Source organism: Apteryx rowi, unplaced genomic scaffold, assembly GCF_003343035.1.
Source record: "Apteryx rowi isolate R43461 unplaced genomic scaffold, aptRow1 scaffold_700, whole genome shotgun sequence".
Classification (NCBI taxonomy): domain Eukaryota; kingdom Metazoa; phylum Chordata; class Aves; order Apterygiformes; family Apterygidae; genus Apteryx; species Apteryx rowi.
Window position 1 is genome coordinate 181114 of NW_020450984.1, and position 22740 is coordinate 203853.

At 45.8% G+C, this 22740-nt stretch overlaps 1 protein-coding gene across 1 annotated transcript; it reads left to right on the forward strand.

Annotated features, from left to right (window-relative positions):
- The first annotated feature begins 3327 nt into the window (after positions 1-3327).
- AQP3 (aquaporin 3 (Gill blood group)) lies at positions 3328-19803 on the forward strand. Its single transcript, XM_026087092.1, has 6 exons — positions 3328-3525; positions 14381-14507; positions 14675-14812; positions 15928-16046; positions 17233-17450; positions 18142-19803. Exons 1-6 carry the CDS (start codon positions 3418-3420, stop codon positions 18308-18310), a joined length of 879 nt encoding a protein of 292 aa, XP_025942877.1. The 5' UTR covers positions 3328-3417; the 3' UTR covers positions 18311-19803.
- Positions 19804-22740: the final 2937 nt, after the last annotated feature.

A 22740-nucleotide genomic window follows, 5' to 3' on the forward strand; every position in this document is an offset into this window, starting at 1 on the left:
ACCCAGTTTGGCAACTTTCAGGCCTCTCCTGGATGTCTAAGGAGCCTAAATTGGGATTGCAGTTTCACCTTAAGTTTCTCCAAACACAGATGTGGTCAACAATCACTACAGCTGACCCTCAGCTGTGTAGACTAGTACTGTTCCCTGGAAGAAGCTCCCCAATTTTCTAACTCAGGATGGAGGGCTGTGCAGACCCAGACATGAAATGAACACCTACCTCAGCAAATCTTGAGATACAAGGCAGGATGTTGAAATCATTGCACTCAACCCCTCCAGCTAGAATCATTTAGAAAGCTTCTAAACTTCCTATTCATGCACTCCCTACCCTGCCTTGCTAGGCAAGCTATAATTTTTTTTTAAAGGAAATCTTCCCAACATGTCACCATAATGTTCTGTCAAGTGGATCATGGAAAGGGGAAGATGGTCAGAGGTATCTTCCAAAGGGAAACTTCACAAGAATGAGTTCTTGTGACAGAAGCTTTGAAATGTCCTTCTTTCAAATCTTTGTGCGGTGAAAGAGCTGTCTTAAATGTCCATGCGAGGCAATGCTAAAGGGGTGGACATCTTGCCATCTCCAGTGAGTGCTAGGAAGGCACAGCAGCTCTGGGGGTCTGCCTTAGTGTCAGTCTTACTGCTACAGCCTTTCTTGTATACACCTACTGACCCATGGACTTCTTCTAACCACAAGGATGGGTATTGGTACCCTGGGCACCAGGTACTGGGGTAGATGAACTTCTTTGAGAAACTGTTGTTGGCACACATATTTAATTCTTTTGTGCTTAGATCATGTGTCCCTGGATGCCAGCTGTTTGGTTTGGTGGGACAGTTCCAGCCTTGGCACAGAGAAGAGCCAGAATCAGGGCCTTTCAACCCTTACCCACACTTTGATTAATTATTGCTTCTGAAAAGATCTTTCTCTTCTTCCAAAATTGCACCACTGCCCCTTACTCAAACTTTTTCCTAGATAATAACATGGCTGGCTGTTGTGAAAGCAATTGTTTAAGCCTTTATTGCTCATTGTAAATTGTTGAATCTTGGGCTGTGATGATTCACCCTCACAACACCCCAAGAAGGGAATCCGGTGTCAATCTCTCCAATTCACTGATGGAGAAACTGAGGTGTGGAGAGGTGAGGGATTAGCTCAGGGTCAGGCAGTGAGTCACAGGGCACCCACCCCGTCCCGATTCCCCAGACTTGCTCCTGTCTAGACTTTCCCAAGCACTGACTTTGATGCTGTGTTACCCCATCTTCTATCATCACTCTGGCAGGCTAAACATCTCCCCTCCCTTCCCCAGTAGGTCTATTACCACTTCACTAGGACAGCACAGAGGAAATTTCTGTCCCCTGGACTTTTACTCAAAGCCAATGGGGAGCAGATGCTACAGTGATGGGGACATGTGTCTGCCTACCTGGAGAACGTCACATCTCCCTGTACCTCTTACTCCTCGGTAGGATCTCTCTGGTCTTATCGCTTGCACCCTGCAGGACACCACCAGAGAAGGAAATACATCTAAATAAATCTAAATTACAGAACACAGCACCTACACAGTGACAATTCAACAAATGGCAAAATAGCCCACAGATCTCAGCTTGGGAACTGCCAAAAAGAAAAAAACCCAACATTTCTGGCTGTGATGGCTTCCAGACAAAGTCAGGATGAAGAACACAGAGCAGAGTATAAAACAGACAGAAGGAAGTCTCAGGCAGAGGAGTGGTTATGGATCCTCCATGGCTCGTGTGACTTGCAGCAAGAGCCTGAGGGCAAGAGAGAAGGAGAGGGAGAAAAAATGGGTGTCCTGAGCACTGGTTTATAAATCACAGCCTTAGCAAGTGTGCATGGGGCTGGTTGAATGTGTGCTGGAGTTTGAAGGACTCTGCCCATGTCAGTGATACTAGACTGTGTCTAAGCGTAAAGTAATGAGAAATGTTTCCTGTTCCTGCAATTACATTTGGACCTCAAATGCGTCCCTGCATTTGATTCCTTAAACATTATTCCTTTCTTAACTACATCCCTGACTCTGTTTCTCAGTCTGGCTGCAGTTTCTATACTGAATAAAGGTCTATTCACCATTGCACTGAAAAGCTCTGCTTTTCTGGCAGGAAGGTTGATGGTTAAATAAGGGGAAGAGGAAAAGCCAGGAATCTGTGGCTTTGCAGAGGAGGTGGGGAAACAAATCCAGGAAAGGGGTCTCTTTCAGTCCTGCAAATTCAGTTTTTCTGTTCTGCATCAAGTCTCAATGAGCCCAGGGAATTTTTACTGCTCTCTTAATAGAAACCAGATGCCAAAGTGATATGTGTCCTCTGTTACTAGCTTTCACCCTAGTTGCTACAGACTGGACAGCTTTCACTCAGACAGTCTCATAAATTTGGGCATATATATGACATTAAAAAATGGTAATGTATGGGTAATATATGACATTACTGAGGATGAAAGGGGAGCAGTGCTTGATTCCTGCAAGGCTCAGTGAAATGGGCCAGGTTGGTGGTCCCAGGAATGATCGCTCCAGAGGCCTTGCTCAGAGCATGGCCCCAAAAAGTTGCTCATGCCCTGATGCATGAGCCCCCTGTTGAGGTTTCATGAGGAGGGATCAGCTCCGGGGCAGGGATCTCTCATGGCTTTTCCTCTCAGCTTTCATGGGGACTGGGCTGCAAATGCTCTCCCAAAGCCCTGGGAGGGAGAAAGAAATGGTGACAACACACCACAGTTTGAAACTAGGTCCATCATTTTGATCCAGGACTCTGAGCTGAGGAGAGGTCTGGTCTTGCTTCATGAGACCAGTTTTAACTGGGGTGATTACTGGAGTCAGGACTTGCCTTGGCCTCAGCCCACAGTACGAGTGTGGGGGATCAAACCCTCCTGCTCCACTATTTTGTTGAAAAAGCAGCTATAGCCTCTGAATCAGCACAGGGGTGCTAATCTCTTTGCCATCCTAAAGTGAGCTTGGGAGGGAAAGAAAGCTGAAAGCAGCACACTCTGATAGCACAAGTGGGTTTAGATACACTCTAGTTTATTCATTTAACTTTTTGGACCTCAGGTGAGGCTGGAGAGGGGCAGATTCAGCCATGTGCTCTAGCCAGTTAGTGATGAAAACAGCAGGAGCTAAGCATGGACATCTTTGCCCTGTTTTTTAACTCCTCTGAAGGAAACCCCTTCTTCTGAGCCTCCTGAATCTTTCGTTCACCTGTGTGAGCAACCAAGAAAATGAAGAACAGCACTCTGTCCTGTGCTGAAAAGGAGGGAAAAATAAGAAGTTGGGTTTGAAGAGAGGGTGGAAGGGGTGTGGTTACCCGGGAGGTGTGTCAGGCAACGCAGAACTTATTTATAAGCAAAGGCAGCTGTGCTGGGGGAGAGCTCTTGCTGAGTTTTTGCCAGCTGCTTCTTTTCCTTGACACAGCTTGAGAGGCACCTTTACTGCAATGGGGAGGCAAAAGGACATCCTCGCTACTATTGGGGAGCACCTGAGAATCAGAAACAAACTAGTGCGGCAAGCGCTGGCCGAGTGCCTGGGGACGCTGATTCTGGTGGTAAGTCTGCACTGGGGTACTTGGGTGCTCTAACTGCTGGGTATGGAGGTAACTTGTCCTGGCAAAGGAGCTGAGCTGATGCTGGAGTTTGCGCCGGGGTGAGCCCAGCTCCAGTGCAATCTGCTACGTGGAGTCTAGAGGAGTAGAAGTCTCCCCATCTGTAGGAAAGGGCTAGTGGAGGTTGCTAAAGGGTGAGTGTTAGGATTGCTGATGAGGGGTGGGCTTTGCAGGTGTTTGGGGGCTCTGGTGTGTCTGCAAAGCAGGGGGAGTAAAGCAGCTTCTGTATGAACAGCAAGTGCTGCTAGAGATCATGCAAAACTTTTTTCTCTCCCTGCCCTAGAGTATTTTTTGGCACTAAAATACCATCAGCATTATCACCTGGGCAGTGAAGGCTTTTCCCCCACCTTGCTCTATTTTCCATGCGAGTCTTACGAAGAAGTTGCTGGGGCTCAAACTGTTGAGAGGTTCTTTGCTGTTTGCTGCATGTTCCCCAGGGTCTTATCAGCTGGGCTACAGTCCACCGCACCAGTCCACACAGGCAACCAATCCCAAGCTTGTGCTTGCCAAGCATGTGGCTGTGCTGAGCTGTCACTTAACGTGCTTTTAAGTGATGAATGGCAATAAAACACTTCTGCCTGTTTTAGTGCTCAGGTTCCAAAGGGGTGGGATGTAGGGAATAAAGCTGCGTGGCTCTTATGTTGATATCTGTATAAGTGACTTAATTTGTTTTGAGTGGTTCTGTCTTGCTTTGAAGTCCAAGGCAGATGTGAACAACCAGAATGCTTTGGGGGGAGGGGCTTGAGAAGCAAATATCAGTGTAGCAAAACTGGGATAGGGATATCTAGCTTTGGGCATCTGCATTTGAAGATGCAAGACTGCCCAACACGCTGCAAGTGATGGCTGTGGGGTCTGGTGTGTTGATATTGCAGCAGAAATAAGTTGGTGTTTGCACAGTGACTATCTGAAAGTTTGTCTGAAGTGGTTTAAATCCAGAGCAATTCTAAAGGCTTCAGTGACTGTGGATTTACACCACCTTGTAATTGATGCCAGCATTGTTTGGGGAAAGCTGTGACAAATGCAAGAGCTGAAAGCAGAGGAAAGCTTGAGGAAGCTTCCTGTGCTCCTAGAGAGAATGCAGGACAGATGCACTATCTGTGCTCTCAAAAATAAGATGCTGCTTCTTTTTTGGAGGAAGAAGGGCTATTGAGTGTTGTGTGGAAGAACAGGGGACCCTAAGTCCCTGTAAAATGCTACTGGTCCTAAAAGAAAGCAGTTTCTCACAGTGCAATGGTTTTATCCTCAGAGAGACCTGGCTTTGGTGATTTGTAAACGAGTGCTGTTGGTTTTTTTGGGTTATTTGGAATTAAGGTGGGTAGGAGCTAATGGAAAAGTGATTTGCAGATAGAAAGTTGCTATCTTTGAATTACTTATGTTGTTGTTGCAGTTAGGCTCAGGATAGAAGTAAGGTAAGGCTTGTAAGAAGGAATAATGTCTCTTGCTATCCAAGCTAGTGCACTGGAGAACCCAGGCAAGCCTTTAGCCCTGCGCATTTGAGGTTTCAGAAGGTCTTGCAATCCAAAAAAAAAAAGTGATTCTTCCTTTCAATTTTATCATTTGGTACAATAGATATTACTTCTCCCTACAGCTTTGCCTCTCCCAGGGAGAGAGGAGCCAGGAGCTGCTCAGAGTTCAGGGGAAGATTTGGTTCAAAATTGCAGCTACCCTCCAAAATGAGAGTAGTAGCAGGTGCCTTCCAGCCAGGTTAGTCTGCACTAGCAAAAGTGAGAGTAGGAGAAAGTGGGAGCACCATGCCTGCTAGTTTTAAATGGTGTGTGTGTGTGTAAGAGCAGATCCCCCTCACTGCTCAGGACTTCCTGAGCTGGGGGCTGGGATGAAGGTTTAGACAGGGAGAAGCAAAGAAAATGCTAGTTTTAGCAACACTCTCAACTCTGTCTCAACGAGCTTCCAAAATTGACCTGGGATCTCCTGCAGCTCCCAAACATCTGAAGCAGATAGAGGGCTGTGGGTATGCAGTGCCCATGGAGGGGAAGGTAGGGTGGGCTTGAAGGAGAACTGGGGAAGTCTCAGACATGGTGAATACCCCCTGGTTACCAGCATGGAGTAAATTTGGAATATACATAGAGGAAAGTGGGTTCTGGGGCAGGGAGCTGCAATATCGCTCTGCTGGGTGTTGTTTCAACCCATTTCTGCCTTGGAGCTGGTCTGAGTTTATTCTTCTTTTAATGAAGTGACACTTTCTGATCTTAATTTTATTTTACAAAAAAAAAAAAAAAAAAAATCCCCCGTCCTGCTTGGATTCCTCTAAATCTTTTTATTATGTTGTCTGCTTGGAACAAAAAGAGCTTGAAACTGGCTTTTCCCCCGTCAGAGGGGCTGGGTAGTAGTTTGAATCAGAGAATCCCAAGACAGAGATATCCTGATTCTACCTGGAAGAAAATTGACCATTTGCATCCTGCGCAAGTCCACATCTCCCGAGCTGGCTGTGAATGCATTTAGCTGCATTTGATAAGTCTGGTAAACATCTGCAATGGGCTTCAGACAATAAAATACCTGAGGGAAGCCATGGGGTCCATGAAGTTGTCCTCATGGGGGAATGAGGTGAATCAGTGACTGAACGTGAAGAGGTCTAGAACAGAATAATACTGGGAATGGATTTAGGGTTTGGTGCAGTTTGTGCTGAAATCAACTTCCTGAGTCTGAAGGGAGAGAGACGGTTTGTTTAAAGCGTGCAGCTTACTTGAAATTTCACTGTGTAATGTAAAACTTGTCCCACCGTGGATATTGGCACGGCTTCAGAGTCTTCCCATTAGACGTCTCTTCCTCCCCGCCCCTCGCTTGCATAACGACTGCAGCTCTCAAACTTCTTTCTGTTCCTCAGGCAGCAAAACCATTTCAGAGCGCCGAAAGGCCAAAGAGTATCTTTGCCTGGAAGAAATAACCTGGTGGTGTTTTCTTGTTTTTTCTTGTTTTTTTTTTTTTTCTTTTTTTGAAGATGGCAAAGGAAGCAGAACCCAACCTAAAACAAAATAGTGCCTTTTTTTTAAGACGAAGAAAATAATCCAACTAAGGCAGCCAAGCCCTGCGTAGAGTGAAGGCAAGGTGTTCTCGACTTACACGTTGCTTTCAATTTGTACAGCACCTCATGCGACTTGTGTCCTTACTGTTACAGCAATAGTAACTCTGATTTTACATTTCCTTTGATTAAGATGACTTCCCCCCCCCCGCTTCAAAATGTACTTTCTGAATGGTACGTTAGCCTTGAACTTTATACCGAAGTTGGAAGCACCACTTACTGGCAATAGTTAAGCAATGCAAACACTGAAGGCATTTTCCAAATCACTTGCTGTTTATGTTATTACTGTAGCAACTCATTAAAACGAGATTTTCAGCAGGGGCCTCTGCACCTTCCTTAAAGGCTTGATCTGTTGCCTTGCTCTCCTTGCCTGAAATACCAGAGCTTGGCTCTGTTCAGTTGTTATATTTGTGAGAGAAGTAACTTGCAGTTATAACAGATTTCCAAATCAGACTAATTGCAATTCACTGCTCTTTAGGCACCAAGAATGAAAAACAGGTAGCATAATGATTCAGAGATTGTGTGTGTGTGTGGTTTTTTTTTTTCTTCCCTCTGCTGTCGGGGCTTTCTTGGCTTTGTGGCTAGGTGGAAACTTTTCAGTTATGAGTGTGCTGCAGACCACAGAAACCAAAGTGGCAAAGAGGATGGGATGACCAAATTGAAAGAAGCCTCATTTGACTTCTGGCATTGCAGAGCCCAAAGTTGCTGCTCGCTGTATGGCCGTCCAGGTTAGCACGGCAGTTCTCATGACTGCTGTTTGCTTTCTGTTGATTTTTCTCAAACCCAACTTGCCGCACTTGGAGAATGTGGCTTTTTGCTTTGTTAATGTTTTGCTAGGGTTTAAGAGGGGCTGGAAATATTTCTATAGGAAATGTGTTGAGCTCCACTGATCCCTCCCGCAGAGCCTGTGCTGGGGAGCTGGGATCGGAAGCATGGAACCTTCCTAGCCCCTTCCACCAGAGGGGCTTGAAGTGCTTCACAACTCTGGCAGGAACTGTCCCTCCTTGCTGTCCCTGTGCAGGGGAGGGGAGATTTCTCCTCCCTACAAACAAGACAGTTCAGGCACCAAGACCTGCCCTTGGTGCAGATACAGCTTTCCCCCAGCAATGTCCAGCTCTGATGTGACCAAAACCCCACTGTGAGTCTAGGTTTTTCTGAGAGCTTAAGCCTGCTGACCTGAGCAACATCAGCTTTTTTCCCCCCCTTTTTCTATGAATTAATGGAGAATAAGTGGTCTTACTTCAGTGACTGGGGGGAACAGACTAAAACAGTGAACTTGCTCTCTAATGTCCCAACTCCTCTGCTGATAGTTGCTCAAGTTTCTCACGCTGAGTGCTGTTTGTCTGCCCAGCTTTGTGTAGTCGTGGCATGTGATGACGCACGGCACAACTTCCCTTAGACCCTCTTATCTCTCAAGCCCTGCAGCACTGCCTGGCTCTGAGACAGGCTGTCCATGCAGAAAGAGCCATAACATATAGGCTATCTGTCTTTTCCCTTTCCTGTAAGGCTGTTTCTGCATGCGCTGACTCCAGCTGTGCTGGAGGAGAAGTTGCACTGTGAGATCTTTCTTGCTTTGCAAAATGAATGTCTACCAGCCTGACCATTTAATAGACAGTCGCTTTAAGGAAGGGCAAAAATGACAGTGCTCCCTGTCCTGGCTGTGTGAACTCAGCTAGTGGAGGTTGTCCTGGCCACRCTAGTTGTGGGACTGAGGAAGTTATGTATGCTTGAACTGCTTGAACAGAAACGTGAATTGGGATGGATCCATCTTCAGATCTACCTGGATGGGTCTTCCTCCTTGGGGAGGGCAGCAAGAGGCCATGGGGGGGCTTAGCCAGGGTCCTTGAATGTCAGAGAGGGTTTTTGCAGTGTTGTGAACTGTTTCTTGCTTTGAGCTGAAGGGAAGGAGTCAGGAGGGTATTTGGACTGGCTGTAAAATGATAGTCCTCTGTCCTATCTCTCCTAGCCTTCCTCCTTGAAGGGACTGTAGGATAGTTCTAAGTTTTACTCTGGTGTGAAGAGAGGGTCACTGCGTGTGTGTCTGATGCTTCAAATCTTTCATCGATAGCTCAGGGTTTTTTCCTTCAGACTATCCTCATAGCTCGACTGCCCCAGCCCCCAAGGCTGCCATTTTGGCATCTCCCCTGCTAACTGGTCTGACAGCAGCTAGGTCTGAACAGCCTTTTCCATTCACTGATGTGATTAGGGTAGACTTAGAGGGCTCCTTGCCTAATCCCTTTTTTTTTTTTTTTTTTTTTTTGATGCCCATTGAAATCTTCCTCTTGTAAATGCACTGCTGAAACCTCTCCAATTAGCCACAGCACAAGAATTGAAGAGCTGAAGAAAATTATGGGGAGAGTCATGGTTCCTTAGGGGTTTTTTTTTTTTTTTTTTTCTGGCTGAAGAGGAAAGTTGTAACTCAGGTAATAACATTCCTCCTAGGTTATGCTGGCAGAACTTTCCCATCTTGATTTAGAGATCAGTCTGTCTGAAGTTCAACAGCAAATGCATTCTTTTTTTTTTTTTGTGCACCTGAAGGTGTGAAAAATCTCCAACAAAGAAAAGAGGAAGCAAGCAAGAGTAAACCTGGCTGTTGTGCAGGAGAGTGCTGGGGCTTACTTTCCTCCTGGGTTCATGTACAGAGCTGCTTTTATCAAAATATTTTATAAAATCAGATGGCCTGTTCATTATCTTTTTCAACTTTTTTTTCCTCCCACCTCCAAAGTCCTCTCCTACCAGCCTTCACTAACTTGAACTTTCTTGTTTCCAGCCTCACCTTCTCTACTGGGGGCAGAGGGGACAGGGTGTGTCCACCTTGGGTGACAAAGCCAGGTGACCTATCTCCAAACCTGCAGTGGAGACATGGAGCTTAAGTTTCCCTGAGTATGAAGTAATGCTCATCAATTTGCTACCTTTCTCTGTTTTTCTGCTGCTGCATCTGGCTGTTCCCTCTTGTGCAGGCTCCGGATTTTGCCACCCCTTCGCTGAGCCCACTCAACTCTCTAATCCTGCAGAAAATGGTGGGTGGGTGGGTTGTGGGGCTCTTCTCCCATACTATTTTTCTGCCATGCAAGGACTTGAATTAGCTCATGGGGGGAGAGGACTGAGAACCCTCCCTGTCCACAGGGTAAGTCAGGATCAGCTCAAACCAGTACAATGAAATTAGGAAGTAGGTTTCTATTAACCTGGTTAATGGGTGCATTGCCTTCACCTCAATTCTCATGAGAGTAACTTTTAATACATCAGAGTGATGCTCTGTTGTAATCACTTTATTAGCACTTTAAAACTGTTTTTGAACTTGTCGAGTGGGCCATAAGGGTATAACATGTGACTGCTGCATACACTGCCATGTGCCTGTCTACCCTGGGTTTCTGTTGGTTGAGATGTTTTTCTGATAATGTAAAAATAATGTGTTGGAGGTAGGTCATTAAAATCAAGAGCTGGTGGAGTTATCTATCTCGTGGGTGTGAACTGCTGTCTCCTGAACTCAGTGGTGTGATGTTGATTGAGGACTTTCACTTTGATTACATAGACTTAAAAGCCACATGTGTTTAAAATTAAATACTGAATTCTTTGTATAGCCTCCTTGGCCTTTGAACTCAAGCTATCTGCTCCTAAACTCTTTTCTGCAAGCTTTGGAAAAGAAAGACGCTTTAAAAATGGATGTCGAGTGCCTTCTGTCTAGTATGGTCTGGGAGAGGGAATAGGAGGGAAATGAAGCAAATGGTGGAAGGCTTGTGATTAAAAATTGTAATAGCCACTAATACAGCAAAACATGAGCACCTGGCAGGGCAAGGACTTGGAAAAGTGGGTCGTAATTAAATCTGCCACAGGAAGATGTAGACCTAGGCTGAAAGTCTGTTCCCTTGAGCATCATGGCAGACCACAATGACAGTACGTGCTCATGGTACATGGCCCAGACTCTGTTTCTGTAGGTGATGGGGGTGGTCTCAAAAGATTACAGCAAAAGGAAAAAAATCTTATCAGGGTTATGGGATTAATTCTGCCCAGCCTGAGAGAGGTAAGTCAGCATTAGTTGCCCTGAGCTCTCCCTACATCAGTGGAGAGAAATGGCACCCTTCACTGAGCCATTTGACTTGACCTAGATGCACATTCCGGGAGGATGGCTTCCCTTCCTGATGTTGCTATTTCTCCCCATTGAGTGCGAAAGGAATACAGGATGACCAGCTCGGACTTTTCATGCAACTCAGATGTCTAAAAGTAAGCAAAATGAATCCCACTCCATGCAAACATGCATTTTTACATATATATGTTGATAGCTGCTGTAACTGCTGTGTTTGTAAATTCAACCACCAGAACTGTTTCTTTCCAAACACAACTGCTTGGTGCAATTCACCATGTCAAAGTTACTCCTACACCTGACTGACCTGTGAAAGCATACTGCTGGCTGCAGCTTAGCTCTGCTGACTTACATCAGCTTGGGTGAGCATGACTTGAACTGATTCCTAAAGGTCAAATGCCATGGATGGATGCCATGTACAAGAATGCGCATGCTTAATGGACTCTGCTGGCACAGGGTAGAATTGCACGCGTGCATATCAAAGTTSAAACTTCTCCCTAAATATCACCTTACTTTATCTGCTGAGGGTCAGATTTTCCACTGTTATGCTGAATTAATCCAAACAGTGCTTAGGACTCATCTGATAAATATTTGTAGTGCTTCTGTGGAGCAGCTCTGGGGTGTTTTTCCATGGCCCATAGACTTTTCTGAGGAAAAGCTGGAGAGCTATTACCAGGTGTAGGATGGGAGGAGAGGAGGACAGGGAATAACTCTGGGGAAATGGCAGCACTGGAATTCCTCCAGCTTAAGGGGAGACTTCTGTGGGTAAACAAAGGGGAAAGACTTTACTCTGTGGTTTCTGCAACCAAAAAATACGTGGCTAGTGAGTCAACCACCATTCACTTGCAGAACTGCCAGTTCTTTTAGAGTGAATAACACAAATACCTACTTCAACAGGAAGAACCTGGAGCCAGCCCTGCCAAACTCAAATGTCCAGTGCAGCCTTTTGTGTGCCCATCCCCTCCCTGGTCATGCCAACAGGCTGTATGACCACAGATGGGAACACCACAGCCAAATATGCTGTCCAAACCTCTGTCCAAAGCATTTTGGGACTCATCTGGGATCAGGAAAGGAACAGATGTCACCCTGGGCATTATCCAGTATTTACTTCCTCAATAGGAGTTATGCTTCCCTTGGTTTGGGCAGAGCTCGGAATTATGGCTCTCTGCTGCAAAATAGACAAGGCTCATCTTTTCTACCTTTGCATGGGAGTCTTCTCTGCTGTGGTTTCTCAGTTGGGTAGCTCAGGGTTAGGTTTCCTAATCTGGTGGCTCAGGGTGCAGACATTGGAGGGGCTGTTTTGACTGCACCCAGTAGAGAGCAGTGTTGGATGCCCCCTCTTATTGACTAGCAAGTTCTACAGGTTCCTTTGTTTTTTAATCCAAATGAGGCCCTGTGTTGTGGACCTGGCCTCTTGTCAAGAGGTACCTGTGTACAGAGTGTCCATTTCATGAGTCAGCCTGCAGCCTACCTGGCCACTCCTTTCCCAGCAGGYCAAGTGCAGTGTTTGCTTTATTAGTAATTCATCAGTTGTCAAGGGGATGGGAGGGGATGAACTGGCTGTGTTTTGACTYTGTCCCTGATCTGAATTGTGCGTGGCTGAATGGGCATGTCCAGTATTGGCAGGAGGGGTGAAGAGAGCCAACCCCACCTCCCTGGTGCCCATTTGGCAATTTATCCACTAGGAGTGGATGCCACCTCTGTGGCAATCGGGTAATYCTGGGATGATGGAGATTACAGAAGCAGGAAGTCTAGATGGATGGGTAGCTGTGGGCACATTGTCAGCAGTAATAAGGCAAGCTCTGAGCATCTCTGACCTCTGGGAGCAGGCCAGGACCAAGCTGTAATCTCTGAGTCCCTGTTCTGGTTCAAGGATGCTCTTAATACCTGATGATGAAATAATCCCTGGTGTAAACTGAGAATCTATTCAGGTAGAGTCAGTGGAAAATACAAGCATACAGGAGATCAGGATCAGGCCTCCTTGAATTACACAGTGGATAATAGAGACTGGCTAGTGGGAGGGCATCCAGCTGGAAGAGAGGAGCACWGAGCTGCCAGGGATGGACTGGGCTGGGTTGTTAAGGTGAGCATAGGAAGGATGACTGGCAGCTTTTGGATGTGGTTGGGGAAGGAGTGTCTGGAGCAAACGTCTTTGAGCCTGGATATTTATCTGCCCTTAGCTACTAGGACACACCCCTTATCACCCAACAAACAATTTTCATCTCAGTGTTTGATGTACCCCTGCTCTTGGACAGAAGGCCAAGCCTCTGGCTGTGTTGATGGGAGTGTTTGGGGAGCCTGGATGAAAGCAATGAATTGCCAGTCATACAGTAAATGTAACATGAAGCGTTTGTGCTCCCGACTGGTGACCTGCAGATCTGGCTTTTGGACAGCAATATCAGTGTTGTTTTGTTGGTCAGCCTGGTGTTTTATCCAGTGAGTTTGTCCAAAGGAGCCACCTCCATAGGTGTGGGTGGAATAAGGGCTTCTGTTGTGACTTTTTTTTTGATGGCACCTGTGCCATGTTGGTACTGAGGAGACAGGCCAGCTGTGTTGTCCTGCCCCATTCCTACCTGGTTTTGCCATAGGAGGGATACAGCTGGTTTGGGGTGCTAGGGACTGTGGTCAGAGTGCCCATGGCAGGTGGYGAACTTTGGGGCTGAGACTACTGTTGCTACCTCAGCTCAAGGAAGCAGCCCCAGTCCCTCACTCTGACAACCTGGGCTGCCTGAGAGTAGTCTCCATGAATGCCAGGCTAAATATGGCTGCCTTCAGCCATATCTTTATTTCCAGGCATTAGCAAAGTTGTCTCCTGCCAGTGTTATTGCTTTTTTAAAACTAACTTACCCAGATCCCTCATCTGAACAGTTGCACTGTAAATAGCTAGGTCCAGGGAACAGTCTGGCTGAGTTAGGATTCTTCTCACCTACCCTTAGCCACCAAAAAATTAATCAAAGTCCTTTCAGCCTCCTGTAGATGGAAATGGCTGTGAGCTGTGGGCTGATCTTGCTTTCAGTCTTGGCCCTCATTTTGGTTCCTCCTRAAGAATGAGAGCAAGCCAGGAGCTAAAGTTGCCCTAGTATCCTCTCTCCTTCCCTGATATCCCTAGAGATAATGCTAGGTGCTTTGGCTAAAGGCTGAAGATGTGAAGGTCTTGAGTCATGGGTGGGCTAGGAAAGATCTGAGAGCTCAGAGGAGAGGGATGGTGTGGAGAAGGTGAAGGCAGAGCCAAGAAGAGCCATTTTTCAGCTGGTGGTCAGGACATACACTACCCACTGAGGAAACTTGAGGAGGGAACAGAAGGGGTCTCCCTGCAGAGAGCAGGAACTATCTGGAGAAGGGAAGGATAAGAATGGTAGATCCCCAGAGGATTTTGAAAATGAGAAGAAATTACTAGCTAGTAATTTCTGCAATAGCTAGTAACACTGCAGAATTTCACAATTTCTATAGTATTTTTCCCCCAAAGTACAGAAGATGTGGCTTCTAGCAAGAGTGATGGAAAAGGCCTCTAGCATAAGTTGCAAAACAAAGCTTGTGATCTGGTGCTGACTGTGGCATCTCTGCCAAGGGACTGGGGTGGTGCATGCAAATGTAAGCAGAGCAGTCGTGGGCATTGGTCAGTAACTGGCCCTGACAGGAAATGTGAAGAGCAACTTTAATCCATTCTTCTTTTCTCCCAGCTGTTTGGCTGCGGCTCTGTTGCACAGACTGTGCTCAGCAGAGGGTCTCATGGAGTCTTCCTGACTGTTAACTTGGCCTTCGGCTTCGCGGTGACACTCGGCATTTTGATCTCAGGACAGGTGTCAGGTATGTTACAGATCTGCCTGGACTGGATTTAAACTGTGAGAATTGTTAATAGGCCCAGATGGTTGTGCTTTTTCTATGAAACACTGGTATGGAAACCAGTGTTCCTTGGCTCATCTGAGACCCATGTTCTGCCTGTAAAAATGCACTAACCTCAAGTCTTTCTGCAGGTGGACACTTGAACCCAGCTGTCACTTTTGCCATGTGCTTCTTGGCCCGAGAGCCCTGGATCAAGCTACCAATTTATGCCCTGGCCCAGACACTGGGGGCTTTCCTAGGAGCTGGCATTGTCTTTGGGCTGTACTATGGTAAGTACAGAAACTTGGCGTGTGTGGGGCACAAGGGGTGTTCTTCATAAATGACTTAGGCTGGTTCCTAGATCAGAGAAGCACTTCCTTGCAGAGCAGGAGAGCGGGCAAGGCTTTCTTGTTATCATCGTGGTGATGGGTTCAAGCCACCTCAAATCAATCTGAAGGCCAAGCAGCATAGTCAATGTGTGTGAGTCTTCATCCTTTAAATAATGATGACTGTAAGATCAACCACTGAATTGTCCCTTTAGTAGCTACTGTCTGGATGAGAACAGACCTTCCAGAAATGCTGATGAAACACTTCTAGTGATGGAGATCTTATACTTGTGCATGGTTCTAGAGTCAATTTATCCTTCATGGTAAAAAATAAACAGATTTCACACTGGACCTCTTGTGCATCTATCTTGCATTAGCTTCCAGACAGTAGGACAGTTTTACCTGCTCTTATCAGGGTATTGGTTACATCTTGGAAGAGATCCTAGAAATCCAGTTACTCATACATCTGTTCTTTCCACATGGTGCTCCTAATCACAGGACGATATTCAGTGGCGACAACTAAACACTTTCTGATGTTCAGAAAAAGGTCTAATACTGCTAATAAGCAGACAAAGCTGTTCTTATGTAACCATGAAATGTAAGCAGGTAAAAGCAATCAGCGCTTACCAATGTTCATCACTTAATGGGTTTTAGATCTAATCAGTGTTGCAGACCAGAGCCATAACAATACCTAGGTGTCTGACTCCTGCAGCTCCACTGGCACTCCCACCTTGGTGGGACTTAAGACTCAGATTAGTGTTTCCTTTTGGGTGGATTCTAGCTCTTTGCTGGTGCCTGGCCAATAAGAAACAGCAGGATCAGGACCTTTGACCATCTGAATCTGAGCCTGCCTGCCAAAGTGTTATGGTGGACCCCATGCTGAGTTTTCCAAGTGAGTATTTGCTCTACAGCAACTGGCTTTGCAACATGTAGCAACAGGATGCTCAGGGGGTTCTGTCCCAATATTCATAGCTCTATGGGGCCTATGTCTTAGTCATCTTCCAAGCAAGTGCCTCTCTGTATGATGACAAATGAGTGACCTTTCTCTCTTCTCTCTCCACCTCCCTCCCCACCTCTAGATGCTATCTGGGCTTTTGGCAAAAACCAGCTGTATGTAACAGGACAGAATGGCACTGCTGGTATCTTTGCCACCTACCCGTCTGAGCATTTGAACGTTGTGAATGGATTCTTTGACCAGGTAAGAAGGTGCCGGGGGAATGCCAGCAACTGAAGAGGAACCTTTCAGGGTGGTTTTGGGCCTCTGTTTTGGTTAGGGCCAAGAAGTAATTGCACTTTCAAGAGAAGACATCTAAAAAGATTTTTAGAGTTGATGTGAGTCCCTTGCTACCCAGCAGGGAGAGCAGAGTCCAGAAAGGACCCTTAGAGCAAGAGAACTGGTGTTAAATGGAGTAAACATTGGTACAATAGATTACACCCGGCAAGGACACCAGTGAAAAGACACCACTTTGCTCTTGTGAAAAGTGCCTTCTCACACTAGTGGACAACCCTGTATTTTTACTGCCCTTCTGAAATAGCACCTCTGAGCAAGCCCCATCTAAGATCCAAGTGCTGAGGAAGTGACATTGCAAATGGTGCAAGGATGCCTGCACAACAGGGCTGGCTCAACCTTGGACACCTAGACTAGCCAAGTCTGACAGTCTGGGCTTTGTTTCTGGGGCTTCTGGGGACAGTTCCCATGGCTCTTGCATGAATGAGCTTGAGCTGCTGCTCTAGGGTTTTCTCCCAGTGGTTTGTGATCTTCTGAGTCCTTTTTTCCCCCTGCCCACAAGGAAGGTTTCCCCTCATAAGGAAGAGGAGCACAAGACATTATGGGTCTTTAGTCACCTTTGGTCTCCTGGCAAAGCAGAAAGTGTTTGACTTCACAAGGGATAAGCCTGAGGTCTCAGCCTCTGAGAAGCCAGTGTGAGAAAGGATGACTCTTCCTCACTCCCGCTGTTCCACTTCAGCTGCACAGGCCAAAGGTCAAGAGGGTGGCTGCTGTTGGAGGAGGCAATCTCCCCTCTGAAATTGTCACCAACTCCAAAGCCAAGAGCAGCTGCCTAGCTGTAGCAGGCTGGAAGTAGATTTGAGAAGATGTCTTCAGCAGCTTTGACTGTTCAAATGCCTATTCATAGCCCCTCTATTTGTGGGGGAAGGTGAGAGCTTGATTCAGCCTGTTGGCTGCCAGGAGAAGCATGTTCCACTCCCCTGTTCCCCAGTGGGTGCTCAGTCTATTGGGATCTGATAATGCCATGGGATGACTTAGTGCTCTTCTTTCACTCCAGAGGATGAGTTCTAAACACAAAGGACTTCAGGGGTGCTAAATAACTTGGTTAAAAGATTAATCTGGATTAAATTGTTTTTCTCTTCCCCCTTCTTTCCAGTTCATTGGCACTGCCTCCCTGATTGTTTGTGTCTTGGCTATTGTGGATCCCTACAACAATCCCGTTCCCATAGGGCTGGAAGCTTTCACAGTTGGTTTTGTTGTCCTTGTTATTGGAACCTCCATGGGCTTCAACTCTGGCTATGCTGTCAACCCTGCCAGGGACTTTGGGCCTCGTCTCTTCACAGCCATCGCTGGATGGGGCACTGAAGTGTTCTGGTAAGTGTTTGACAATAAATCTTGTGGCCAAAGGGGGTGGTGGTGATGAAATAACAAGCACATGTAGATGGTATCTCTGGTATGATAGTCTTAGCACCCATGAGGTATCTTTGGAATGTATAAAAATCTTTAAGACACTGATTGCTCTGATTTCTTAAGAAATTATAGAAGCAGGGCAGTTTCCAGCTTTGCTATCAAGGAAGATACCTAGGAGGATCCATGAGAAGTTAAGGTTCACCTTCAATATGAGCTCTTTGAAATCACCTATAATCATTTTTGAGTCATAGTGAAAGCAGGGCCTTAGTCAGACTTGGATTTTGTTCCTGTTGTAGATAATCAAGAGCCATGAGCAGTACAGGCTGCCTGCTGTCAAGGGATGCTCTGCCACAGACAGCAGAAGGGAAGTGAAGGTGTCTAACTTAAGTACTGCAACAGGACTTTTCTTCCATCTTGATTAAGAGACAATTTGGAAGTCCCAGAAGCAGCTGTTTTGAATTGCTTGTCACTTGAACTTGCAAAGAGGGCAACATCTGTCCTCAGTATTGCTGTGGACACTCAGGGGCTGCTGTCTTTTGCAAGTCAATGGTGATGTTTGGAGATGACCAGATCTTATTTTGTTCCAGCTCCAAACATGAGTATCTTAATGCTTAAGCTGCAGTTCTTWTCTCATGCATTTGCTTTTGTTTTCCAGGACTGGTAGGCAGTGGTGGTGGGTCCCAATTGTTGCTCCTTTCCTTGGCGCCATTGCAGGAGTGGTGGTCTATCAACTGATGATTGGATGTCATGATGAACCTTCTCCACCTGCCTCTGAGCAGGAAACAGTCAAGCTGGCTAATGTGAAGCACAAGGAAAGGGTCTGAGAAAGCTGCCACACAGGCCTGGCAGACACACATTACTCAGGACTGCAGTCAGCAAAGAGGAGAAAGGAGTCAGAGCTTCAAGAACAACAGGAAGTTTTTTTTGTTTTTTTGTTTGTTTGTTTTTCCCCCTCCCCCCATCTTGAAATATCCTAGCCTAGTTTCTTTGTGCATCCCTGATGTATTTGCTTTAGACATTTTTCCTGTGAGCTGTTCCCCAAATGCAAAGATATCATGTAATCTTTCCCTAGTAGAAGGGGATTGAGGACTGTAAGAGTCAGAAGAGAGGTGAGCATTGCTGTCCAGTGCCTCCAATGCAGGCTGGGCATCCAGCATCTGCAGCTCTCCTGGGCTATGTTGCTGGCCTGGTGTGTTAGCTCGGCAAATCGCTTCCCTCCAAGTCTGTGTTCTCATCTGCAGAGTGGGAATGGTGCAAAATGTAAATTGCCTTGCTACTATGGAATAGAAACTCCTACATCCTGGGAAAAAAAAAAATCAGCCTGTGTTTCCATGATGGATCAAATTCATGTTTGGTGTAGCTCTAAAGTCAATGACTTGACACCAGGGGTGAACTTGTCTAAAAGATTTTAATTGGCCAGACTTTTCTTGCCTCCCAGGAACTCCCAGAAGACCATATCAGTCAGTTGATCCATAATGTCAGAGCAGAGTGAGAATGCACTGGATTTTAACTTAATATTAAGACAAAATGTTTACAAACCACTGCACCCTGATGTTTTAATCACGATTTTTAATATTGCCACATCACAGAAGATAACACAAAGAAATCCTTGATTTAGCCACGGGCTAACCTGGTAAGAAAGTTTGGCTCCCTGTAGCAGCCTTTCTAATCAATCAGCTTTGTATATAAACTGCAATCGGCTAATAGCCAAGTCCCACTGAAAACACTGTCACTAAAATGTGTCCGTGTAAATTTTACAACAGTGTGTTTTTCTGTTTTGTTTTTGTTTGTTTTTTATAAAGATATACAAATGTACTCCTTAAAGCTGTTACTAAATATCAGGGTTGGGATGAGTTAGTTTAAAGATTTGTGGGAACTGCCTATTCTCTGACAGCTTTGAGATGCTGTTGGATTTTCCTGGGATAGCTGTAGGTTATGGCATTGTGCTCTCAGAGCATCCTGGTTTCTACCTTGCAGAGTTACTGGGGTAGCCTTGATACTCACAGCCCTTTCACCACAGAATTTCTTTGGAGGTGCTGGGTGTTCAGGCTCCTGGCTCCTGTACAGTGTTGTGATATCAGAGGATCCCTGGATCTCCTAGTGCCATGTTATTACAGCATATTTGAAATGAGCAGTATTGGTTTTGAAAGAATCTGTGGGTCTCATGGCACTGCCTTAGAGAAACTCTTTCAAAGCCTGTTTCTTTAATGCACAAATTCCTTCAAATGCGTAACTTTGTACACATTTCCAGTCACTAAAATGATGTAGTATTTTTTGCCTTTTTAAAAAATAAAATGTCAATACCCTCACTTTAAAATGCCTGTGTCAGTTCTATTTTTAGGAAGTTGTCAGTAAACTTTGCCATGGAAAGGAAGTCATCTATAGCAATAGTTTCCTTCTGTCCTTTCTCTCTCTTGAGCCCATAAGAGTAGAGGAGAATTAACCCTTACATGCTCAATTTGTTTCATTTCTTTCCCTTTCAGGTTGGGCTAGTGGGGCAAATGGGAGGAGATGGGGTGGCTGTACAAAGGCCAAGGTATAGGCTATCAGGAGGGGTGTCCTGTAGTCAGACACCTTGTTCTTAAGACAAAAGAAACAACAGGTCAGCATTTGTCCCTTATTCTTTCTGCCATTCAACCTACCTTATTATTGTAGTCTTCCTTCAAACAGTGTGGTTCTAGGATTGTGCAATCCTACTGGGCCTTCAAGGCATCTTCCAGCATCACATCACCCTGCATATTCCGCTACTTTCTTTTGYTTTCTTGCGTGGGATAGTGAACAGAAGCATAGTCCCAAAGCCAGCACTCAAAGAACTACTAAAATAACTTCCAGCCTGCATCCCCCGTAAATACAATTGCTGTTGCTCTTTGACTGATTTCTGTCCTGCTTTGCTTTTCCTGTATTAATTGTACTGCCTTCAAAATAACTCATAACTTCCCACATGGTGTCATACTGAACACTTCAGTGAAGCCTGGATAAATGCAATTTCCTGCAATTCATGAGCTAGAAATCAAGTGAATTAGCAAGAAAGCTGCCAAGTTTGTTTTGCATGTTCTGTCTTTGGTAAAGATGCTGGTTTATCCCATTTCTAAGTCTTGAATGTTTATCCTTAAATCTGTTTAGAAGTCTTGTATATTATTGGGATCAACTGACAAAGCTGCAGAGAACACTTCTCATTTTTCTTGAAGATTGCTAGTTTCTTTTCTACTCTTTAATCACACAGTATCTTTCACTGAAGTGATCAATGTATTAAAATTCTTGCTACTGACCTTATGAGTTTAGACTCTTTGTACTCCCTACTTCCTCCCATTCCTTCTGCTTCCGCCTGGGACATCGTAATTTGCTTTTCCATACCCTTGCCTTAATTTTGCTTCAGTGTTCTATGTTATCCTTACTAAAACTGCAATAAAATACTGTAGCCAGTTTTAAGTCAAATCTGTTTCTTTTATTTCAGCCACATCCCCATTGTGTAGGGCCTCTACTTTTCTGGAGTCTGGAGWAGCACTGGGAGCTGCTGAGTGGATTCATTGCCTGTGGGCAAGGGAAGGCTCAGACTGAGGATAGCAGACGGAGAGCTAGAGAAATTTCGGTCTTGCCTTCATGAGGCATCTGCCCCATATGAGGCATAACCAGGGCAGCTCTTTGCTAACCCTGTAAGGAGAGCAGTGCACAGGGTGTTTTGGTATGCCAGGTTTGCGGAGATCTAGAGGTGTTGTTAAAGCATGGAGAGGGAAAGACAGGGTTAACCGCAGGTGGCATTTTCCCTGGCAGCTGGCACTTTTAAACAGCTGCAAGTTGTGGTTCTGTTCATTTTCAGTTTAGCTGCCTGCAGAGAACTTCTGGGCAAGTAATTCATCTGACAGGCCCATATATACTAAAAGAGTTTTCCTTTTTTTTTTTCTTCCCCATACCTAAATTTCAAAGGAAATGAATCATCTTGCAGTTAATACTTTGTTTTTTGGAGTCATCGGAGGGGTAAGAATCATCTGGCCAAACATAGACAGCTAGGTTTTAGGTCAGATGAACTCCAGCTATCAAGCTATTGTTTTGCATTTGTAGGAAGAAATATATCTACAATTTAAACTATTCATGCTTTACAGGAAGAGTAATTAACCACTGGAACAAAATGTTAAAAGATGTTGTGGATTCTCTATTGTGTGAGGGTTTCAAATTAAGGCTGGCTGTGGCCATCTTGCTAAAAGGCCTTTCAGTTAAGCAGCAAGCTGTACTCCAAGAGCAAGTTCTGCTGGAGGAAATTCCCAGACCTCCTTATTACAGAAGGTCAAGTTGACAGGAATTGTTCCTTCTGACTTTAAAAACTTCTGAAGTTTATAAAACAGAGTGGAAAAGTGGCCAAGTATTTGGTTCCTCTTTCTTGATTCTCAGCCTGATCTAGGCTGATTGCTGCAGGTGCTGTAACACGGTGGTGTGTCAGCTGGGACCTAAGGAAACTTGCTTTTGGCTCCCAGTTCCCCTGGTGGTTTACCAGTGAGCCTCAGGAGGCTCTTCTGGCTCTGTTTGCTTTGYCCTTCTGTAAAGGGGCAGCAGCAGTGCTGATCTCCAGATCCTGCTCTGATCTTGCACTTGAAAGTGTGCCACACGGGAGCAAGGTGGCATCCTGAAACACAGGACGAATGCTGCTAGGCGTTGTGGTGTGGACTGGAGAATTACAAGCAATCTCTCTGTGCAACGCTTCTATCCCAAAATGAATTTCAGCTCTCCATCTGTCAGTGATAGGTGCTGGGCATGGCATGCACCTGGTGGCACTTGTATGATTATGTCCAAGCAGGACTCGTGAGGCTGCTCCCAAGGCAGGTTTCCACATGTGCCCAAGGACAGCTGCCCTAGGATGGAGGTCAGCACTGACACATGAGAGCCACTTGTTCTCTTCCCTTCTCAGTGCTATTGTCACCTTGGTTCATGACTTCCTTTTCTGCCAAAAGGAGCCACCTGGCAGCTCTTTGGGAGAAGGGGGCAGGACCAAGGTCACTGCAGGATAGAAACCCTGAGGCTGATGGGACCAGAGCAGGACAGCTGTGACAGTGCAGACATGCACCAGAGCTCACCAATGGGGATCTCTGCAGCAGGGCTGGTGGCTGCAGACACTGCTCTGAGGGCTGGCACATCACTGCTGTGCCATCTAGGGACCTGCACTCAGAGATACCCTCTAGCAGGCCAGTATGCTGCAGCCTCCTGGTGATCCCCTTCCCTTAGCGTGTGGCATGGCAGGTGAGAGTCCCTGTGATGTGACTGC

What these genes read in the sequence shown, in the direction of transcription:
- AQP3 (XM_026087092.1), top strand. Translation starts at nt 3,418, where the DNA reads ATGGGGAGGCAAAAGGACATCCTCGCTACTATTGGGGAGCACCTGAGA. An exon ending in TGGGGACGCTGATTCTGGTG is followed by an intron (nt 3,526 to 14,380) that starts GTAAGTCTGCAC and finishes CTTTTCTCCCAG; the next exon opens with CTGTTTGGCTGCGGCTCTGT. An exon ending in TGTCTTTGGGCTGTACTATG is followed by an intron (nt 14,813 to 15,927) that starts GTAAGTACAGAA and finishes CCCCACCTCTAG; the next exon opens with ATGCTATCTGGGCTTTTGGC.